We start from the raw sequence: 21,006 nt of genomic DNA, 5'->3' as shown, positions 1-21,006 counted from the left end.
GTCCCTCTAGAGTTTTCATGGGACCTCCTCTCTGAAAACAAACACATCATGGTCTGCAGATGAGAGCCATCTGAAAGAGACGAGGGAGCAACACGAATACAGGGTGTAAAGAGCCCCCGATACATTTTTATCTTTTTTTTTACATGTGCTGTAATGCACATAGACTTTAAAAATGATCACGATGCCTTCAGTATTTCATACTTTGCTGATGTCAGATCTTGCACACACACGCCGTGACTTGAGTTAAATGATTTTTTTTGTTTTGTTTTTTACAGCACAGATTTTCTGCAGCAGTCTCAGCAGTATTTTACCACAGACTCTCCAAAAAGACTGTGCTGTGCTGTGTTGTGCTGTACATTCCCACCAAAACGGCAACAACCTCATAATGGCCCGCTGGATATTTAGGAGTCATTTTATATGAACAAACAGTGATTGTTGTGGTAGCACACTGGGTGGTCTTTGAGTAAATATTGCTCTAACAGTCTCAACAATCCCATTGCCTGTTAACTGAAGTCAGACAGTTGAAAACCTCAAAGAAGTCTGAGTGTTTCTGTACTGAGTTTTCTCCATTTGGTCAGATTTATGAGACAAGTGAATGTTTTAAACCCTGCTTCCTCTAAATGATGAAAAGCTTCTGGGTTATTAGACTATAGTACGTACGAGTACGTACAAGGTTCCCGATAGGCTCTCCTGACACATAGAAGACATATTTTGTCTGAGGATGTTAAAAATATCCTGCTTAACTGTTTAGAAACCAGGGATTCTTGCGTTGGGGTAGCCACTCAGTCAGTTGTTTTCTTTGTGAAGTCTGCGGCTCTTCTTTGCTGCAGTGAGGTCAAATCTTTCCAGCGGATACAGGAATTAAAAAGCTTTTCTTCATAATTTGACAAGGAAGCTTTTGCACAAAAAATCCTGTCTTTTATTAAAGAAGACACAAAATTGATCACTCTGTTTGTCAGTCAATCCAAGCTTTTAAATCCCCAGTATTGTGATTGGAACTGTGACATAAAAATATTACTAGTTTATCATCCAAATATTTCATGCTTGTTGCCTGAATATCATGTTGGTATTGCCAGCAGTGAGGTCAAAAATATATCGAGTCCATGCTTGGCTTATAACAGCTGATATTTCTGTTGGGCCTTGAGTTTAAAGCTGAACTTCTGCACCTCCATCTATCACAAGTTGACAGATCAGAGTGCAACTGATGAGTGTAATCCTCTCTAATGACATTTATAATGACTCAGCGACGCCCTGCTGTTGCACAGCGCAGTCTACCAACATGTTTTGGTTGAGATGTCAGACGTGTTTGGATAGGAGCACTGTCTCTTCTCTCCTTGGTATCTGCTTTTTCCATCTTAGGATATCCAGTTTTATATTTTCCATCAAAAATTCAGAGTAAAAGTGTGTGTGATAGGACTGCAGGAATGTGATTTACGCTCAGGTCAAAGTATAAGTGGTTGATTTTTAAAGTAGAAATACAACCACATCTCCACATGCTGATTCACATTTGGGTAACACAGTTCATACAGGGCCATTTTACATTTTGACCATTACAAATCAGCTTTATTTTCTGTATTTAAAGACCTCCTTTCATTTTATTCTCCTGGGCCTGTACAATAAGTGCAGTGTTAAGAGGGAAGGTATTCAAGGCCAAACTCTAATGTGTAAAACAGATGTGTGGCACACTGAGTTTGAGGGGAAATACTGAGGAATACTGTAATGGCTGTGAAGACAGAACAGGCAAAACTGCATGAGAACAAATATGAAACATGGTCTCCAACAACTTGGATCAAATGAGTACAGTTAATGCAAATTACCAATAAAAACAGCCTCTTCTTCACTTTTAATAAAACTTGACTGGCATCTCTTTTTAAGGAGTGCATGCACATAGAAACTGGTGCTCCTGCTTTCCCCTTCTTATTGGTGTTCACTGAGATATTACAGTGATACTGTATGTTTGCCTTTAGGCTGGTACAGTGAGAGACTCTATGGCCAAGTCTCTGTACAGTGCTCTGTTTGACTGGATTGTCTTCAGGATCAACCACGCTCTGCTCAACATCAAAGACCTGATGGAAACCACCAAGGTAAGATGACACAGAATATTAAAAACGCATGAGTGTAGTCGTTTTTCAAAACAATAATGACTCTTATTATAGATTCGGTTTTTATTTTTCATTTATTTGTTTCTGCTGGTGTCTTCTTCAGATCTTGTCCATTGGAGTCCTTGACATATTCGGTTTCGAAGACTATGAGAACAACAGCTTCGAACAGTTCTGCATCAACTTTGCCAATGAACGTCTCCAGCATTACTTTAATCAGCACATCTTCAAACTTGAACAGGTGAGTCTTTGGTTAAACCGTAGCAGGACATGCATCTTTCCCTATCCTTAAACGTTTAAGCTGCTGTGTACGTTTTGTTCTATCTGTCCAACTAAGTTCTGATTGTGGCCATTTACAAGGAAGTGCACATACACCACAAGACGTTCTTCAACACTTAGTCCAACAGGGCTAAGAAAGATGAACGTCACCCCACCCTGTGACCACCACAAGTGAGGATGTATGTTTTCTTAAGTGAGCTGATTAACTTCAAAGGCCTTTTTAAAGTTGAGATCTGTAAGGTTTACCTGTAAGTTAAAAAGTGTGTTTACCCTGAGATTGACAGGATCAGCTGCCTGCCCTGACATGTTTTGAGAGGCTGGGGCTTCTTCGAAAACCATGAAATACACCACATGAAGGTCTTTGTATCTAGTCATTACTGTTTTGCGCAAAGGCAGTTATTCACAAACCACCTCTGTGTCATAATTGTTTTAGCAGTCATCCTGCTGTTGTCTTAAAAAACCTGTAATGGGGGGCTTCAAACACTTTGGATATTAGGTTAGATTAAATGGTTGTTTTTTTGTTGATGGCTTATTCGGTGACCCAAAAGCAAATGTTTGAAAGATTTTTAAAGGAACAACATGTCGCCAAGTGTGCGTGATTTCACATAGCCTGCTTGCAACATTACTCCCAGCATCAGTTTTGAGAGCCCCATGAGAGCAGGCTGAATATTTCAGTAATAAGTCCGGGGTCAGCCTCTTTGGTGTGTTTGAGAAGTTCATATTTTTTTAGGCATGCTTAACATCACTGTCTTATAATATGTGACTTCTTTTTAATAAGACTCTGAGACAGCGTTCAGTGTTTGTTATTCCTCATAATCCCACAGTGCTTCCTGTGCTACTGGTTACTGCATGAACCCTCAAATCTCAAGGAAAATCAGTTGCCATTAATTCCAGCCTGAGAGCCTCAACCTCGGTGTTTGTGTTGCATTCTGGAAAAGTAGTATTTTGTGGTTAAATAGCTTATGTAGGGTTTTTTTGGTGTTGCTTGGATATTTCTCTGGCTGTCCTTCTGGATTTCCTTTATTGTTTTGATGCCATCCGTTCCCCCTTTCTTCCATTTCCTAAAGAAATTTCAGAACTGGAATTTAATATCTTATTTGGGTTTGAACATGCCCTTTTTTCCAAATGAAGAAGAAGGGGTAATAAAATCCAACAGGATGAATAGGGAAAATGTTATCAGTTTGGCAGTGTTCACATCATTCATATGTTTGATTGATTGATTGATTGATTGATTGATGTGAACACTGCCAAACTGATAACATGCTCCCAGTCACCTGACACGCCGCCTTTGCCCTCAAAAGCTGTGGAATCTTCGACTGAAAGTATGGAGGGCACATAGTGCAGGTGGTCAGAAAGGGGCTTCCAGGCAGTAAAAGTAGCTGTTAGGACATGCATGAGAAGATGACCTTGAATGTGAGATCGGTCAAATTTTAATCAGGTATGATTTCTGCTGTCAGAAACGTCTGAGGTGCAGAGGAGGGTAGAATTAGTCCATTTTAGTTCCACAAAATGTCCTATTACCTTGTGTGAATTTTGACCTGGAAAATGTTCAGTCCAGCCCTGCAAGAGTCTGACTTTATGGAATTTTAAATATACCTGCTAACTTACAGGCCATGTGATGTAATGCCATGTGGCTCCACACAATGCCGTGCTGAAATGACAGAACCAATGTCCAGCCACTTCCTGCTGGGTAAAGCTTGCAGCCTGTACATAGATTGGCACATTGCTGCCATTGCTCAGCTTTACTCTACTTTCCAACACTTGGTGGTATACCAGATTATATCTGTGGCAATGACTGTATTATGCATATTTTGGCAGAAACAGCATATAAAATGCCAGCCCTGACGCACCACATCACAATATATTGACCCTTATACCACCCATGTGCTCTTTAACAGGTCTGTGAAATTAATGTGTGTAAAAGTGAACAAAACATAGGCAGTCTGAAAATCCCTTAACATGATTCAGCCGGGATGGCAGGGCGACCAAGAGCGGGCATACTTCAACCAGAGCGGAAGTATGCCTGCTGTAACTGGTGTTTCACCCCCTCAGCTACAGTTCCAGTGTATATTTCCATGCATCTGTCAACCACTGAGTCACTCTGTTGGAGCAGATAGGGGTTAAATAAGTCAGTAATGCCTGTCTTGTTGCACCTTTGTGAAATCACTTCGTCATCTAGTCACTCACTAACAATCACTTGCTAACTGTGCTTGTAGTTGAAATATTTATTCATGGAAACTGTGACGGCAAATAAATGGAATAACCAGCAAGACTTTACCCACAAAGGAGAAAATGTGAATTTGACATGATGTGAACTGTTTAACATTATTACATTGGATATTATAAAACGGGCAGCAGACTTTGTTCTTTTAGACTAAATGATGAAAGTGGTGTTGAACACTTTAGAGGATTCCTGTGGCCTAACCACACATTCTTTTGTGTTCCCCCGTTATTGAGAAAATACCAGTCTGTCATCCCCAATATACTGGTCATAATATGTCCTAAATATCCCTCTTTTTAGAACTCTGTCAGTGGATATGTCTTTTATTTGTTTTCAAGTTTTGTTCCATTCAATGAAAACACATCTGCCAAGAAAATACTTGAATTTAAATGGTTGGTTTTTGTTTGGTGTTTTTTTTTGTGTGTGTGTCTCTATTCGTAAAGATGAAACTTGAACACCAAATGTATAAAGAAATGACTTTTTATTTTTAATGGTTGTTGAGTTAATATAATGAAAGAGTAACTGTATGACAGCCTGACAGTTCTCAGTAGAAACACGACAAAGAAGCTGATTCTGCATCTTCCGGATACATTTTGGGTTTTTACTGATACAGACAAAATAAAAGTGAATCATAGTTTTTATGGGAAGATGACTTAAAGGCACGTGGGTGGTGGGAGTTACGTTATTCCAGACAATATGACAAAGTTAGAAATAGCACCCCCATAAACCAAAACTCAGCAATTACCAAAGAGTTGAGTCAACTCGCCTGTGTTTATTTAAGAGCCGAGTATGTGGCAATATATGGGATTACACAGACACACACTTTGTCACTTGAGTGTGTGCAGTCTTAAGAGATTAGAGTAAAGTCCTGGCTTTAGTATTGTACTCAACAAAAGCAGCTGTTATAAGAGATAAATGGAATTTGTCACATTATTTGGTTGGGAAAAGTTCTGACTGACTTATTTTATATGATGCAATCAAAAGGTTCTGTATGAAAAATATTGTAACCTGATTTAAATTTAGACAATCTCACATTCAAGGTCATCTTCTCATGCACCTCTGGACCCCCGACACAGGTATTACTTTTCGATCTCTCAGTAGAGGTTGACTTATGTCCCCTTGCACTTGCTGCTGGATCTTCCAGTTTAAGAGAGTGATACTTCATCTTGATTTTCATTTTTGGGAAGTGGGCCAAATCTGGCACACAGCCCAGGTGATGAGTGAAAACTGTCACAGGCACAAATGCACATCAGATAAAATGTTCACTCTCAGAGGCCCCAATGCATTATACTAAAGCTCACAGTGGCGGTCTCATGACGAGGGACGGATTCAATGTGAACAATCTTGTGGATTCTGGAAAAAATGACGAGCATGCTCCCAGTCACCTGACACGCCGCCTTTGCCCTCAAAAGCTGTGGAATCTTCGACTAAAAGTATGGAGGGCACATAGTGCAGGTGGTCAGAAAGGGGCTTCCAGGCAGTCAAAGTAGGTGTTAGGACATGCCTGAGAAGATGACCTTGAATGTGAGATCGGTCAAATTTTAATCAGGTATGGTTTCTGCTGTCAGAAACTTCTGATTAGACGTTGTCTGTGTCTATTAATCATATGACATTTTTCTGTGCGTATGGCCAGAAGCAATAACCATACAGCCGTTTGCTCAGTTGAATTGCAGCGTAAAACAACACTTCGCCTTTCAGGTTTACTTTACTTTGTTCCGAGTAAGTTTGGCTTCCTTCTTGAAATATTCTTCCCGTGAACTAACAGTAAACAACAGTAATTAGTTGCATATTTTTCCTCCAGACTTTAGGCTAACAAGAGATTACACAAGAGAAAGAGTTTTTTTTTATTAAACCTCTGCTGGATTAAGGTCTTTATTGGTTAAATCTTTCCCAGGAACACAGGAAAATAACATGTATAAGGAAGTAATACTGATAAATACTCCGAATGATTCTTTCATTATTAAACCAGCAGGCCAGGCGACCATGCATACAAACTATAGCCACTCTGACTGTAAGATTTAAAACAGCCTAATCAGCCTTGGACTGGTTATCTGCTTTTGATTTTATGTTATTAATTTTTTCCATTTATTTATTTTATGAGCGTTTGTGATGCTGTCGGTAATGTCACATGCAGTGAAAACCCACTATAACAAAGCGTCTGTGCTTCTCAACAGCTTCAGTGCATTAAAGGACAACACCAATACATATATTTTTAATGTTATACCCAAACACTTTAGTATTTTAATACAGCAAGTTGGTGACATTTATTGCCTTAAAGAAGACGTTAATCAGATTCCAGTCCTGTGAAGTAAATTTTTCTTGAAGGTGTCGCTAAAGCTGAGCTCTCTGTTTGTACATGATGTGACCCTGCAGGAGGAATACAGGGCAGAGGGCATCAGCTGGCGAAACATAGACTACATTGACAACACAGGCTGCATCAACCTGATCAGTAAGAAGCCCACAGCGCTGTTCCACCTACTGGATGAAGAGTGCAAGTGAGTATTTATGTCTCCCTACCAGTTTGACTGGTTTACTTCTTTAGAAATTCAGTTTAGCTTTGCTGTAGTAAACTACCTGATAATTCAGCAGGTGCTGAGTTCAGGGGACGAGTTCAAATTGGCAGGTGTTATTCTGCAACTGAAAAGTCGCTGGTTTCATTACAGCTTGGGATCTTCGTGGTGTTTGATACCCTTCTCCCCCTGCCTTCTCGCGTTGATCTGTTTTGTCCTTGAAATACTAAAATCAGCGAGGCACTGAACATAGTGTTTCCGCACTGTTGCAGAGATCCAGCTGCAGTGCTTCTGCAGCTGGACAGTGTCCTCTGCACAGGTTTTATATTAACATGAAATAAAACAGCTGTGAAAAATGCACAATCCCCTCTTGGCCTCCTCGAGCTTGTAGTTTTGGTATTGTGGCAGAACACAGAACTATCGACACAGACAGAGGAACTAGGTTTGTGTAGGGAAATTACTATATGACACACAAACAGCAAACTAGAGATGGACAGAAATAAATTGGAGTACCTAATAGACTCTTGTTTGTCTGAAGGGCCACTCACAGCAAATGCTAACATTACTGCATCTCTCCTGTCCTTATGAGTGGACAATTTTTCTTTTATGCTCAATGGGAAAACATTGTGCAAGATTCTGAGTGTGATTCCTACTGCACTTTAAAGAACATTAACACATTTCAGACAAATACACTTAAATTTTGTCAGATTTCTCTAAATTGTTAAGCAAGATTGAGTTGTCCAGAATCTATACCTGCTAAACCTCAATAAAATATGGTTTTTCTGGTACATGGCTTTACTGTGACTATTTTACAAGTAATATTTCCTTCTTTAACTCCCTTTATTCTCCATTTGGACATTAAATCAAATTCCTCCTGTTAGGCAAAGCTGGAAGGCAGTGACTCTTTAGCTGCTCTGTTTTCATAGCTCAGGTTTCACCCTGTTCCAAAACCCCTGGTGTCTCATTCTTCCCCTCGCTCCTCTTCCTGTAAGCTGTTGATTTTCTGCAAAATTGCTGGCTCTTGATACTGACGCACTGTAGAGATATATGAACTGAAGTCGGCCTAAAAGGATAATCTTCAACCTGTGGCAAGAGAGGTTAAAATGTCAAAAGTGGTTACAGATCAGATCATATTGGCTTCCCACGTTTCCACCGCTATGCTCTGCTATAATATAATACAGTTGTAGCAACTACACACAGAGTGGTGAAAAAAAATCATATCTTGAATTCATCATGTTCTGTGTGGATAACATCAGAAATCTGTTGGACATTTTCTGTGTGATTCGTGTTACAGCATTAAGACATAGTTGGCGTCTTGAATCAACTTCATCAAGAGCGTGATTCTCGAGTTTCCTTTCTTGAGGTGTTTTGATATTAAAAACAAATGTAAAACCCGTTTTTCTTCAAAGCATATGTTTCTTTGTTTCCTTTCCCAGTTTCCCTCAAGCCACCAACCAGACTTTGTTGGATAAGTTCAAGCGACAGCATGAAGGAAACAGCTACATCGAGTTCCCTGCTGTCATGGAGCCTGCCTTTATTATCCGACACTATGCTGGCAAGGTCAAGTATGGAGTCAAGGTCAGTGCCATCTTTTCTCTCTTAAGAATCTAAGTCTGTCCAGCCAGTATTTTTTTTTCTTTACATGTGTGACCTTCACAACAGGAATGTAAGTGCTAAGGCAGGAGCTGTAGCACTAAGCTACATAATACTTCTGAACAGTGTTGTGTATATATATTTATCTTCCACACACACACACACACACGCAGGATTTCAGGGAGAAGAACACAGATCACATGCGCCCGGACATCGTAGCTTTACTAAAGAGCAGCAAGAATGCCTTCATCTGCGGGCTTATCGGCATCGATCCGTCTGCAACTTTCCGCTGGGCAGTGCTCCGCGCATACTTCAGGGCCCTGGTGGCTTTCAGACAGGCTGGAAAGAGACACACGCACAAGAAACACACTGGTAAGAACCCACACCAATGCATTAATGGTTGACATACCCTGTAGTTATCTGCACACTAACCTCTAGCAGTGAGGGAAAGTATGCTCTGTGAAGGGAAGAGATGTCCCAGACTGGAGGTAAACCTTAGCAAAGCACAAGAAAGCTTATAAAACATAATGTCATCAGAAAAATCTGTGCACCTGTCTTACAGTGTCAGGGCAGCTGCTCATGCTTCATTTGTACTTTAGGAAATGCTCCATAGCTCACAGTTTAGATAAAAGTTGCTACTACATACTGTACTATATGCTAACCTGCTGTGCGTCTTGGTTCATTATGTTTATCTCAGCCAGGTTTTGTATTCACTATGCAGTCACTGTTCTGTAGTCTATGTGTGCAAAGTGCTAGTAGTTTTGCAGTGTAATGACAGTAGCTCTTGCTCTGTCTCTCTCTCTCAGCTTTGGCTTTCTTTGAATGCCTTCTTTGCCCTTAGAATTTGCTCTAGCTGTACTTCAGATGCAGTAGATGTTGCAATCAGATGTTCTTTCAGTCCTGCCGGCGTATGAATCGGACTTTTGCTCTGCATCCTCTCCATCCTTCCTTCACATGAAGCATAGATGTTGTAATGTGGACTAGATTTTTCTTTTAGAAGTTAGATGTCTTTCACTTGTCTTTAGATATCTTTTAGAAATCTTTTCAGCTAAACTCTAAAGATATTGTGTCACCCAAAGGAATCTGGTACATGTCTTCTAAACCATCTCTATACAGACACAGTTTTGTTTTTAAATTTGTAAACTTGAATGCTACTGCCATCTTATAATAGAATATGTTCACTGGATAAACCACTAGAAGACGATGTATAGAAATACCTTTGGGGGGCAAACACCTATATAAAGACAGGTCTCCCTACTGCTGCCGCCAACGTCAGTTTTGAATGTCAATCATCTTCTCTTGCACAGGTATCTCTCCAGTAGACGACTGAATTTCTTGATCTCATCTTCTTCGCTTTCTAATCTGTCATTTCTCTCTCTCTCTCTCTCTTTCTTTCCTTGTGTATTTTCTGTCTTCTCTCCTTTTTTTCCTCTTGTTTTGCTTCTCCAAGGGCATGATGACGCTGCTCCCTGTGCAGTATTGAAAAGTACGGATAGTTTTAGCTTTCTGCATCACCCTGTGCATCAGAGAAGCTTAGAGATCCTGCAGAGATGCAAAGAGGAGAAGTACAGTAAGGCTGCCAATACAATAACTCCTCCTACTTTCATCTGATACCATGACTAGGGGAAACTATAGGGAGAGGACAGACCAACATTGACTACTTTTCTAGGCAAAGTAAAGCCAAACGATACAAATAAGAATATCCAAACAAAAAGAGGCACAGTTCCTGCGTTGTGATTTGATTTAGGATGCTTACTTTAGGACTAGATGCTTGTTGGTCTCTACTCTCTCTGTCTCCCCTTTTTCTCTTTAATGCACCTGCATGTGTTTGTTCCTGTCTTGCATGCTCTTCACTTGCATTCTTACACTGTGCTAGTAAAAGGCATGCAAAGAACTGCATTTTTATCTCGCTCTGTCAGCGAACTTTGGTGATGGAAGCAACACCTCCAGGTTTCCACCACTTATTTTTTTTAGCAATAGCACATTGCTCCACTGTCATATACAATTTTGTCTGTTGGGCACTGGATATAGTTGCTTGTCCACCAAACCGTTGTCTAAAATCAGCTGTTTTCCACTGTCACTAACCCCACATCAGCTGGTGATGGTGATCAAAGACCAAGGGGTGTGTCTGGCATAGCTGGGGACACAGATGTGTACATTCGTATCACTAACTGGCTCACAGGCAGCTTTACATGTGGTGCAGGACATACAGCCGACCTCACACACTTTTCACAAGGGTCACTTTTCTTCTACAAACATTTCATGACACTCAAATGTGTTTCTGTCTTTTTTTGTTGTCTTGTGCCACCCTGCAGCTCCAGATGAAAGTGAAAATGTACAGAGTGATGAAAGTGAAAACGGTACATTGTCGAAGAGTGCTTTATGAGTAGGCTAACACACTTTAGAGTTGTAGGATTTCAGCACTGTGATTGATTGGCTGTAGGTTCAAAACAAATCCTGGAATATGATATACGTTAGTACAAATTTATCACTACCAAAGTCCACCATCGCACTGTAGTGATGCAACAAAGCAGCTGTAGCTTGTATATAAAATATAGATGTGGCCTCTGGGTCTGAACAGTGAAGCCAATGTAGAAACACCGTCAGTGTAACATTGAACTAAATGTTTAATCCTTGGGATGTCTTAATATAAGAAAAACATGTACTACAGTAAAAATCCGTTTTTTCCTTATGACAAATGTGTAAAATTACAGAATAAGTTCTGGTAGCTCATTATCCACACAGGGCTGCATTTATTAACAAAACTGTGTTTTGATTAATTCACAGATGTATTATTTTTAGCAGCATAGAACCACTATTAAACAAGAAATGTTTATGGTAGATGGTAGTGAAAAAACAAGAAACCTTCTGTGATTTAATTGTTTATCTAATATTTAACTACTTTGGTGTAGTAGGAATGGCAGTGGGGGAGGTCTTTATTTCAAAATCTATACCCTCCTTATCTAAGCCTTCCAGTGGGCCAGATTAGAGTCTTTGCCAGACCGATTCTGGCCACCGGGCCTTATGTTTGACTCCCCTGTTTTCGGACAGCAATTTGATTGGCTTTCCCCCCCCCCCCAGTCAAATCTATCACTCACTTTCGAAACACAAAGATGTCAGGACACAAAATGCTCATTTCAAGACTTTTCTAACCATGACATGACATCAGTGGCTACATCTATCCTTTATATAAAGTATGGAAAAGTAATTCGAATACCATTTTGCTCAGATTTTTAGCTTTTGTAGATAATTGATTGTTGGAAAAAGTGTTTCATAATCAAGTATTTTAAATTGCCAATCATGGTATTAAGCAAACCTACAGGCCAGACTAAACTAAATAATGCTTCAGTATCATCTCACATCATTCGGCACTAACAACCTTGTTATTAACCGCACAAATCTGTGTTAAATGTTACTTCAGCTGCAGTATTTCCAATTTTAAAAAAGGCACATAACAATCACTGCAGTAACACTTGAGTGTCACACGGTGTCAGAAGTGTGTTTTTGCTCTGGAAGGGTTTTGTGTGAAGTGTTTTGTTTTTTTTTTGTTCTGTATGTGCGTGTTCTTTCACATGATGCCAACATGTTTATTCGTGATCAGGTGTGACTAGAAAGAGTCCACGTACGCCACTCTCAGACCTGCAGGGAAGCAACACCATCAATGAAAAATCACCACGGTAAGTGGCCATGTTGTAAAATGTTGTCAGCAGAGTAGTGTGTTGACTCTGATGGTATTATATCCAAGATACTGAACCCCAAAGTGCCTCTAACGCATCCATCAGTGAATGTGTCTGTGTGATAGTTGTCTTTCCCCCAAAATATTAATAGAAATTACCTGAATGCTGTTATTGTGGCATTTTGTGGCCACAATGAGCAAAACATTGATATTGTGACAGTCCTAATCTTGTGTCCTACGTGCAGTGGTAAGGATATTTGCCTCCCAGCATTGAGAGAGACATTGGGTGCCTTTAAATAAATGGACGCAAGTGCTTGTGACCCGGAGTGTTGGTCTCGTACCCCTCACTGACACTTTCTGTAATTAGCTGTGGACTGTGAGATTTGCAGCAGCACAGAGGGATTCATGCAAGTCAGCTTTTGTTACACAGGAGATCAGTATGGAGCTGGTAACCTCCCCACCATCATCATCCTGCCTCCTCTTCCTCCTCCACGCTCCCCTCATCCTCCACATGCTAGGAGAACACTAAACCACTTACAGCTGCTTCCTCGGTGATGTAAAGTCGGAGCTATGCATCGGAGAGAAGTGCCCGGGGAGTAATAAATGTTCGGTCCCTGCAGGGTGCTTGTCAGCTGGACAGAGCAGCAGACAGAGCAGTGTTTTATGAGACTCTCTGAGACACTATGGAGATAAACAGTCACTACAGAAGCCATACTGTACTATCACCATTTGCAGAGATAGATGATCAACTGAGGAGAAAATCTCCCTTATATGGTGAACCAGCTCCATACAGAAGATTTATGCTTTACTTTGTTTCATGACGCAAAAAAATATTTTCTGATTTTGGCCATAGACGGTAAACGCTGGTCCTCAGATTATGTAGGGATGGAGTGCAAAGATTTTGATTGATACTTACACACTGGAGGTTTGTGGTTTTCTGCAGAAATTTATCATCTTGTAATGTAATGCTGACTGGTTGTAAAAATCATCTGCATTGCTCCCCTTGGACTGTGCAGACGTAGCCTTGTGTTGATGATGGTGGAGGAGCATCCTTTGGGTCTCTTCAGTGACCTCCACAGTAAGAAATGTGGTGGAAAGAATGCCCCTGTTTTTTTTGGGGGGTTTTTTCCCCCTCTTCTTCTTCTTTTTTTTGTACTTCCAGATTCAAATTTTCACCTTGATGTCCAATATAGTTCAGAATTAACACATTATTTTTTTAAATTGAGCAAAAACATTAAAAGTCATCTGTTTTGTGCATCATCACCATTTTTAAATCAGAATGAACAACACTGGTCGAGTAAGTTCTAACAATTTGACTCAATTTAGGTTACACCCATGTGATACTTTAATCTAAAAATGCATGCTACTGCAGACTATCAGTTTATATTAGCATGCTAATATCTGCTTATTAACATACAAATTAAAGATACTGCTAAGGCTTTTTGAGAACGTCTTTAGCTTTACATAACGCACCAGATTGTGCTAATGAAATAAAGTTGTTGGATAAATAACCAGTCAAAGGTTTTCATCCTGTTTAGACCCTGAAAAAACATAATCCATCCAACTCGTGCCGAGATAATTCATTTTTGGACCAAACTTGCTAAAGTGGTTCCAAGAGCTGAATATTTGTTCCTTCTTGTGCAACAAAGATGCTAAACACAATAACACAGTAAGCGCAGACAGGCCTGCGGTTTGGTTGTTTTAGTTTAGCAGATCCAATCACACACGTTATTTTTTACTCAGCATTTAAGCAGTGGACGTTAACAGTCACTTTCAAACCAAGCAGGCAGCCCTGCAGCAGAAACTCTTCTCTCCTAACTGTTCAGTGGTTATACTGAATTTGGTTACACACACACACACACACACACACACACACACACACACACACACACACACACACACACACACACACACACACACACACAGGTGTCCCACCTGGTTTTCTCTTTATGAATGATTCAACCTCCGGGTAATAACATACTATGAATCAGCGAGCATATCTTGCTGCTGTAGTCTGTGTGTAATAATGTGTGGCCTGTAACACATGTGGAGGAATTCTTGTAAACTCATGAATGATGAACGGGAAACAAAACAGCGCACCTCAGTGGATCTGAGGAAGCATGAGATAACCTTTAACTGCCACAGCTGTGCTCTGTTCTGAGTAGTGATGGAGATCGTCTTTGTTTACTTGTCTTTCGTTACCCCTCTTTCATTTTTGCTATGGGATAAAAACCAAAACAGTCTGATGGGTTTTAACCATGACTGACCACTTATGTTTTTGTTTGGGTTCCGGACACGTGGTTGGGTTCCACCTTGAGGCCTGAGGTTTTGAACCCTTTGAGGCTTCAGTAAGGGATTTCTGTAGGAGAGATTCATTCTCTCTTCTGGAAAAGGGAATGAAAATTACTTCCCCTGCATTCCTCTGAAAATTATGGTGTCTAAATGCAAAATGCCAGTGTTGGTTTGATATACTTAGATCACACTATTTAAAAGTGCCAAAAGGACAAAGCCACACAACCATGCGTTTGCCGCTGATTTCTAAACTTTCAGTATACATTGATTAACGTCTCATCTGACAAACCAAGTGCAAAGGAAAACAGTGATTTCTAAACAGATGTTTGGAAACTGTTGTGGTAAAATAAAGAAACACTACGGTGATGACATAGATCTTAAGACATGTTCAATAGCTCAATGACTCATCAAGTAAACTTTTTACGGAAAGGAGCAGGTTCTTGCCTATAATCCTTTATGTTATATAAAATACGTAGGGGGAAAAAAGCTAGATTCAGCTAGATTAAAGTTGGAGAATCAGTGACTGACACTGCCTGGTTTATTATTTGTGTTATTTTTGACAGTTTTAATTATTAGTATATATTTTATGGACCCTGCAAGCTTGACAAAGAAGGGATGGAATAACTGATTATGTAGACAGTGTCATGAATTGCAAGGTGAAGACTCAAATACAGACTCCCCTGCAGACAGACGTAAGCAAAAAGCACACCTTTAGTTCAGCTGATTTTACAGCCCAGAGTTATATAGTCCATGAGATGGAAACCAAAAACCAGAGCATTTCAAAAACACACGGGAATGGGAAGATATTGAGACAAACACTGAAGGGAAGACAACACTATATACCCACATAGCAAGCAGGTATGGCCCAGATCTGGTATCAAGCCTGCACTGCTGGCTGACTTCTAGCATGATAAGACGTATGTCATCCAGATATGGGTCAGGCCTGGCATAGATGGCACTGTCTATGTGATGGCATGCCACACCTGGCCGGATTGTAGTTTGGTTTATGTGGCCCAGGCCCATAGAAAACAGGTCTGGCCCGGATCTGGCATCAAGCTGGGACTTCTGACTGACCGCTGTCATGGCAGGGTGTATGTCAACCAGATGTGGGCCAGGTCTGGCAATGATGGCACTATTTATGTTACTGTTTTCCTATTTTAGTTAGAAGACTCAAATGCCATGTTGCAACACTATACTGCTATGGTAGCCAGCGTTTCAAATGCAGGTTTGACAGGTTTGTGAGTGTACACTTTATCCAAAACCTAGTTACGGTTTACTCATGCACAGCCAGCGGGTGGCTGTAACTCAGGAGGTAGAGCAGGTCACCTACTAATCAGAAGGTCAGTGGTTCAATCCCTGGATCCTCCAGTCTGCATGTCAGGAGTGTGAATGTGTATGAATGTAGTTAGGAGGCACTCAGTTTAGAGAAAGTGTGTGACTGGGTGAATGTGGCATGTTGTATAGCACACTTTGAGTAATCCGGGAGAGTAGAAAAGCGCTTTATAAGAATCAGCCCATTCACTGTCTGAACAGTTTTGCATGTTACTTTTGCATTATTATGTTCCAGCACATGTTGTTATTACATGGCTTGATTAAGGTACACATTAGGCTGACATCTGAGACCAGAGCTGAAACTGTTCTGGGCCAGCACAGGGCCAGCAGTGTGTCTGCAACTGGCCCGTGGCTGCACACAACTTACACATGGCCCTCATACCGCAAAAAATGACGGCCTTTTGGTGGCCCAGATCAGGTTTGCCAAAGGTAATCCACACATGGCCCAACACAGGACCACCGGTGTGTCTGCAACTGGCCTTGTGCTGGCCCATGTGTGGGCCACATCTGGCAAACAAGATCTGGGCCACCAAAGGGCCGTCATTCTTTGCGGTATGTGGGCCATGTTTAAGCACATTGTGTGGGCCAGATCTGGGCCATACCAATTTTGCTATGTGGGTAAACACATTAAGGTTATTAAAGAAAGTGGACATAGCTGAATAAGAAGATGGAGGAGGTAACCAAAGACAATGAGAAAAGATGGGATTAAAATGAAAAAATACACTAGAGACAAGTAACCAATCAAAATAAAACAGGAAGTGAGAAACCGAACAGGGAGAAACAGACATGTGAATGAACCTAACCTACAGGAATTAACACAAGAGGATGAGACAGGAACTGCTGAGAGAACAAACTTTAAAACTAAACTACAACAAGTACTACAAGCTTAAAAAATGCTAAAGAAAACAGGGAGAAAAATTAACCAAGGTATGAACACCAAACATAAAATTCATTTTCCGAAGGCAGAGTCAGACCTCGACTCATGACGGTGTGTCTACATCTATTGTAGTACTCTTTGTTTAGCACACACTGTAAATATAAAATATTGGACTTCCACAGTACATCCCTCAGGTACTCTTGATGAGCTTCAAGTGAATAAAGTAAAAGTAATAAATGTATTTCAGAAGATATTCTATTCTACACAGGCTAAAAAAGTAAAGTTACAATAAGATATATTTCTTAGGTTATGGGAATAGATTGCTATGATTAATTGAAAAAAATTGAGAACTAACTGCTCAAATTGTTTTGTATTGCTTTTAATTAATAAATGTATGAAACTATTAATGATGTATAGAATTATTATTATATAGAGATCAACATAGATTTAAAGTTTGATTTGCTTTAAAAGATATAGTTTATTATTATTATTTTTTTCAAATTATTCACTGGTCTGTATGTTTGGTCCAAAGGGGTTCCCCAGGGCTCGGCTGGAACGGGCGCGTGGGTAGACAGAGCCGCTTATCATCCAGCAGCTCTACTGCAGAAGATGATGGCATCTTTCTCAACTCTACCAGCAGCAAACTCCTGGAGAGAGCCCACGACATCCTCATGTCAGTATCGAGATGCTATTTTCTTTTTGCTCTACAGTAATTTGTTATTTTGGTTAGCGCTGCAGTCTAGACACAAGTAAACCCTAAAGTTCAAACATCTGTCCTGATGAAGTCTCCTCCAGCAATGACTACATTCCTGCAAGCTCAGTCAGTGCTGATCTCTAGTTGAACCTGACCTCTAAACCCCTGTATGGCAGAGAGCAAGTGAAGGAGAATTTCTTTCAGCTCAGGGATCAATAAAATTCTGCTTTATTGACAGGAATATGACATATTTAGGAAAAAATTCTGAAATTATAGGTTGTTTTGTTGACCTGACTTAAAAAATAAAAATAAAAACCCACCTGTCTCACTTGCTGATTTAAAGAACTGCTGAACTAGATTTTCAGTTTTTGTTTTATTTTTCTTCCAGGAGGAACAAAAACTACAAATCTAAGCCCGTTCTTCCAAAGGTACAGTGCACAGTATTTTTTAATTTACCCTTATAGGTCACAGTGCATACAGACAGCAAGCATAAAGTCACCATGACTTGTTCCCCAGGGCTCTGTCCTGGGGCCACTCCTGTTTACTATACATATATATCACCAGTCTTGAATTTAAGTGTTTGGATATTTAATTTTTATACAGAAAGATATGGTGATCTGCTTCCGAACAGTACCAGGCTCTTTAACAGTTAAATAAATAACAGTTAAACAAATATTAAAAAAACAAATACTGAAAACAGCAAAGCAAAACATGCACTATTTTTAAATGCAAAATCAAAAGCACTAAATATCCCATCTGTTGGTGCTTCTCTAAGATTGAGTTTGTATGTGAAACCACTCTTAGCTTTATAAATAATTTTAGATAAGTCTGTCTTGATATGCGTCCATCTTGCTTACTGAGGAACATCCTTCAGATGAGTATCAGAAGAAGGACTTACTGCTTCTGTCGGTTCCTAAAGCCTGTACTGGAAAAAGTGAGCTTCTGTCTCTAAACCAATTTTAAATGAGTTGAAGGAAAGTAAATATACCTGTAGGGGATTTTAACTGACTCTTACGTATATATTTTTCAATCTTGGCGGCCTTTTTATTTGCTAAATACAAATTAAATAGATGGTACTTCTTATATTATTAACTGACTCTGACATTATAATTGTTGCAGCATTTACTCAATGTGAAGTCACTGAAGTACCTCAACAATCTGACGCTTCACGACCGCATCACCAAGTCATTGCTGCACCTCCACAAGAAGAAGAAACCACCCAGCATCAGCGCACAGTTCCAGGTCTCTCACGCACGCACACACACACGCACGCACACACACACACACACACACACACACACACACACACACACACACACACACACACACACACAGAGAAAGCAGCCGCATACAGAGCTCAATAATTTCCTTCTCAGTGCTTCTCACAATAAAAATCTCACCAGGCTGAGATTGAGCAGGCTGGAGGAATCCCCTCCCAGCTGTGAATGTGACAAAAACAAGGTGTGTCCATTAAATGGCTTAGTTTCTTTTAGTGCAGCCTTTACTGCTCACTGTCTAATCCTTGATCCAGTGTGTGTGAGGTGTCTATCATGTAGTTACCCACGCCCAAAAGTCATATTTGTATGACATCATGTCTGGTAATAAAATATATTTGATTTAGTGAAAAAGAAAAACACATAAACACACCCTTTGGAAAATTCTTCACAAAGAATGAACAGAGGCACAGCTTCCAGTATCAGTATCAGAATGATTCGGTGCTCTTCAGGTCCAAAATGTCTGATAGGAGCTTGCATTGTTAGCTAGTAACACACAAAAGGCTGAGAACAAATTCCAGAGAGCAACATTTTCTATTTTTTCCCAAGTTCTTTGAACGTGAACTGTGTGCTCTGGCTGTTGGAGGTAGAGACGAGCGCTGAGGCCCCTCTGGCAGGCAGCCCTGGCCCCTGTGTGTGGATGACTTCACTTTCCACATCCTGTGCTGCGCTGATTGCTTTAATCTCCCATGGAGGGGGAGGAGACTGAATTCCTTCTGCCACTGAATTATCGCGCACACATGCTGACACATATGTGCATGTGTTTACACCCACACACACACAGACACACATATACAATGACGGCACATGGAAATGTTGCACACATGTCTTTGTCCTTTTTATTCCCAGTCTGCATGCTAACATAGACTTGTTGCTGGTAATTATGATCCCAGGCAGATACTTTAATCTTGCAGCACAAGAGCTTTGCTTGCAAATGGACCAGTTATAACTGACAAGAGTCACCTGACTTTGACTTCTGCCTGTCAGACAGCTGTGAAGTGAGCCTCAGCTCGTTATCTTCTCTGTTAATTCTAATATTTTGGTTTTTGTGTCTTGTCCTCTAGGCCTCTCTCAATAAGCTAATGGAGACTCTGGGTCAGTCTGAGCCTTATTTTGTCAAGTGCATCCGTTCCAATGCTGAGAAGGTACAGTGTGCTCCCTCCAGCCTGCGGCCACTTTGACTGTTTCGGTGTAGTTTTCAAAGCATTACTTATTTCCTTTGAAGTTTGGACTTTTTTTTAAAAGCTGTTTATCATTTTCCCGTCGTCTCTCTGCAACCTCTGCTGCCTGTCGCTCTCCCTTTTTTTTAACCCCCCCCCCTCCCCATGCCTCCTTTTTTTCTCTCTCTCTTGCTTTCTTTCTCTCTTTCAGCTGCCCTTACGGTTTAACGATAACCTGGTGCTGAGGCAGTTGCGTTACACAGGTATGCTGGAGACAGTACACATCCGGCAGTCGGGTTACAACATCAAGTACACTTTCAAGGTAATACACACAATTACACTGTGTATACTCTTCAAGCATCTGGTTACGCTTCATAATAACCACTTGGGGTTGTTATTGACATTAAAGGACACCTTTTACCCATCTCTGAGTCTGATGTGGCTTTGGCTGAAGTATTTTATAACCCAGAGTGGTTGGGCTCACTGCTCCATCCATCCATCTTCCTAACCTCTTGTTCAGTTAGGGATCCTTTAATTAGTGATTACAGATTGTTAATGTACATTCCGTTATTTCAAATTCAACATTTAATAGGAATGATTAACCAAAAAAATAGTAATGTAGTACAGAAAAAGTTAGTTATGACTAAACCAGGTACAGTACAATATAAAACATATTTTAAGATGGATCATTTTTTGTTAGACAAACTAATAATGGAAGTAAACATATTTTATACCATCACTAATAATTATAATTTTGTTATTTTTAAAAGTAAAATAATTCTCAAGAACTCAATTTACAACCCTATCTTTATAACCGTCTTTTTTTTTTTTCTTTGGATGCAACATGTTGCTTTCATCATAAAAATCATGTAAACTTTGTGAGAGAATGATGGAAGATCTGTCTTTAATCTGTCCTATGATACCCGATTATGTGCTTTCCATATTAAACTAAAAGGTCTGCAGCAAAGCTTTTCGTTATTAAGTTATTTGTCTTGACAA

The 21,006-nt window shown here is 40.2% G+C and overlaps 1 protein-coding gene across 11 annotated transcripts in view; it reads left to right on the top strand.

Moving 5' to 3' along the window:
• The window catches only part of myo9aa (myosin IXAa), a 98,458-nt gene that overhangs the window by 61,203 nt on the left and 16,249 nt on the right, over positions 1 to 21,006 (top strand). For 6 of the 11 annotated variants that reach the window (XM_063472080.1, XM_063472118.1, XM_063472063.1 and 3 more), the window contains 13 exons: positions 1,968 to 2,084; positions 2,206 to 2,340; positions 6,973 to 7,094; positions 8,546 to 8,687; positions 8,876 to 9,074; positions 10,153 to 10,272; positions 11,018 to 11,062; positions 12,304 to 12,379; positions 17,412 to 17,552; positions 17,962 to 18,001; positions 18,693 to 18,815; positions 19,912 to 19,992; positions 20,219 to 20,329. In XM_063472080.1, coding sequence (XP_063328150.1) covers positions 1,968 to 2,084; positions 2,206 to 2,340; positions 6,973 to 7,094; positions 8,546 to 8,687; positions 8,876 to 9,074; positions 10,153 to 10,272; positions 11,018 to 11,062; positions 12,304 to 12,379; positions 17,412 to 17,552; positions 17,962 to 18,001; positions 18,693 to 18,815; positions 19,912 to 19,992; positions 20,219 to 20,329 — 1,452 coding nt within the window. The remainder of the gene's footprint in view (positions 1 to 1,967; positions 2,085 to 2,205; positions 2,341 to 6,972; positions 7,095 to 8,545; positions 8,688 to 8,875; positions 9,075 to 10,152; positions 10,273 to 11,017; positions 11,063 to 12,303; positions 12,380 to 17,411; positions 17,553 to 17,961; positions 18,002 to 18,692; positions 18,816 to 19,911; positions 19,993 to 20,218; positions 20,330 to 21,006) is intronic. The other 5 variants (XM_063472127.1, XM_063472088.1, XM_063472072.1 and 2 more) reach the window with 3 other exon arrangements.

The sequence above is a fragment of the Pelmatolapia mariae genome, linkage group LG1 (assembly GCF_036321145.2).
Source record: "Pelmatolapia mariae isolate MD_Pm_ZW linkage group LG1, Pm_UMD_F_2, whole genome shotgun sequence".
NCBI lineage: Eukaryota > Metazoa > Chordata > Actinopteri > Cichliformes > Cichlidae > Pelmatolapia > Pelmatolapia mariae.
The sequence above is the reverse complement of the archived record's forward strand: the minus strand, read 5'-3'. Positions and strand labels throughout refer to the sequence as shown.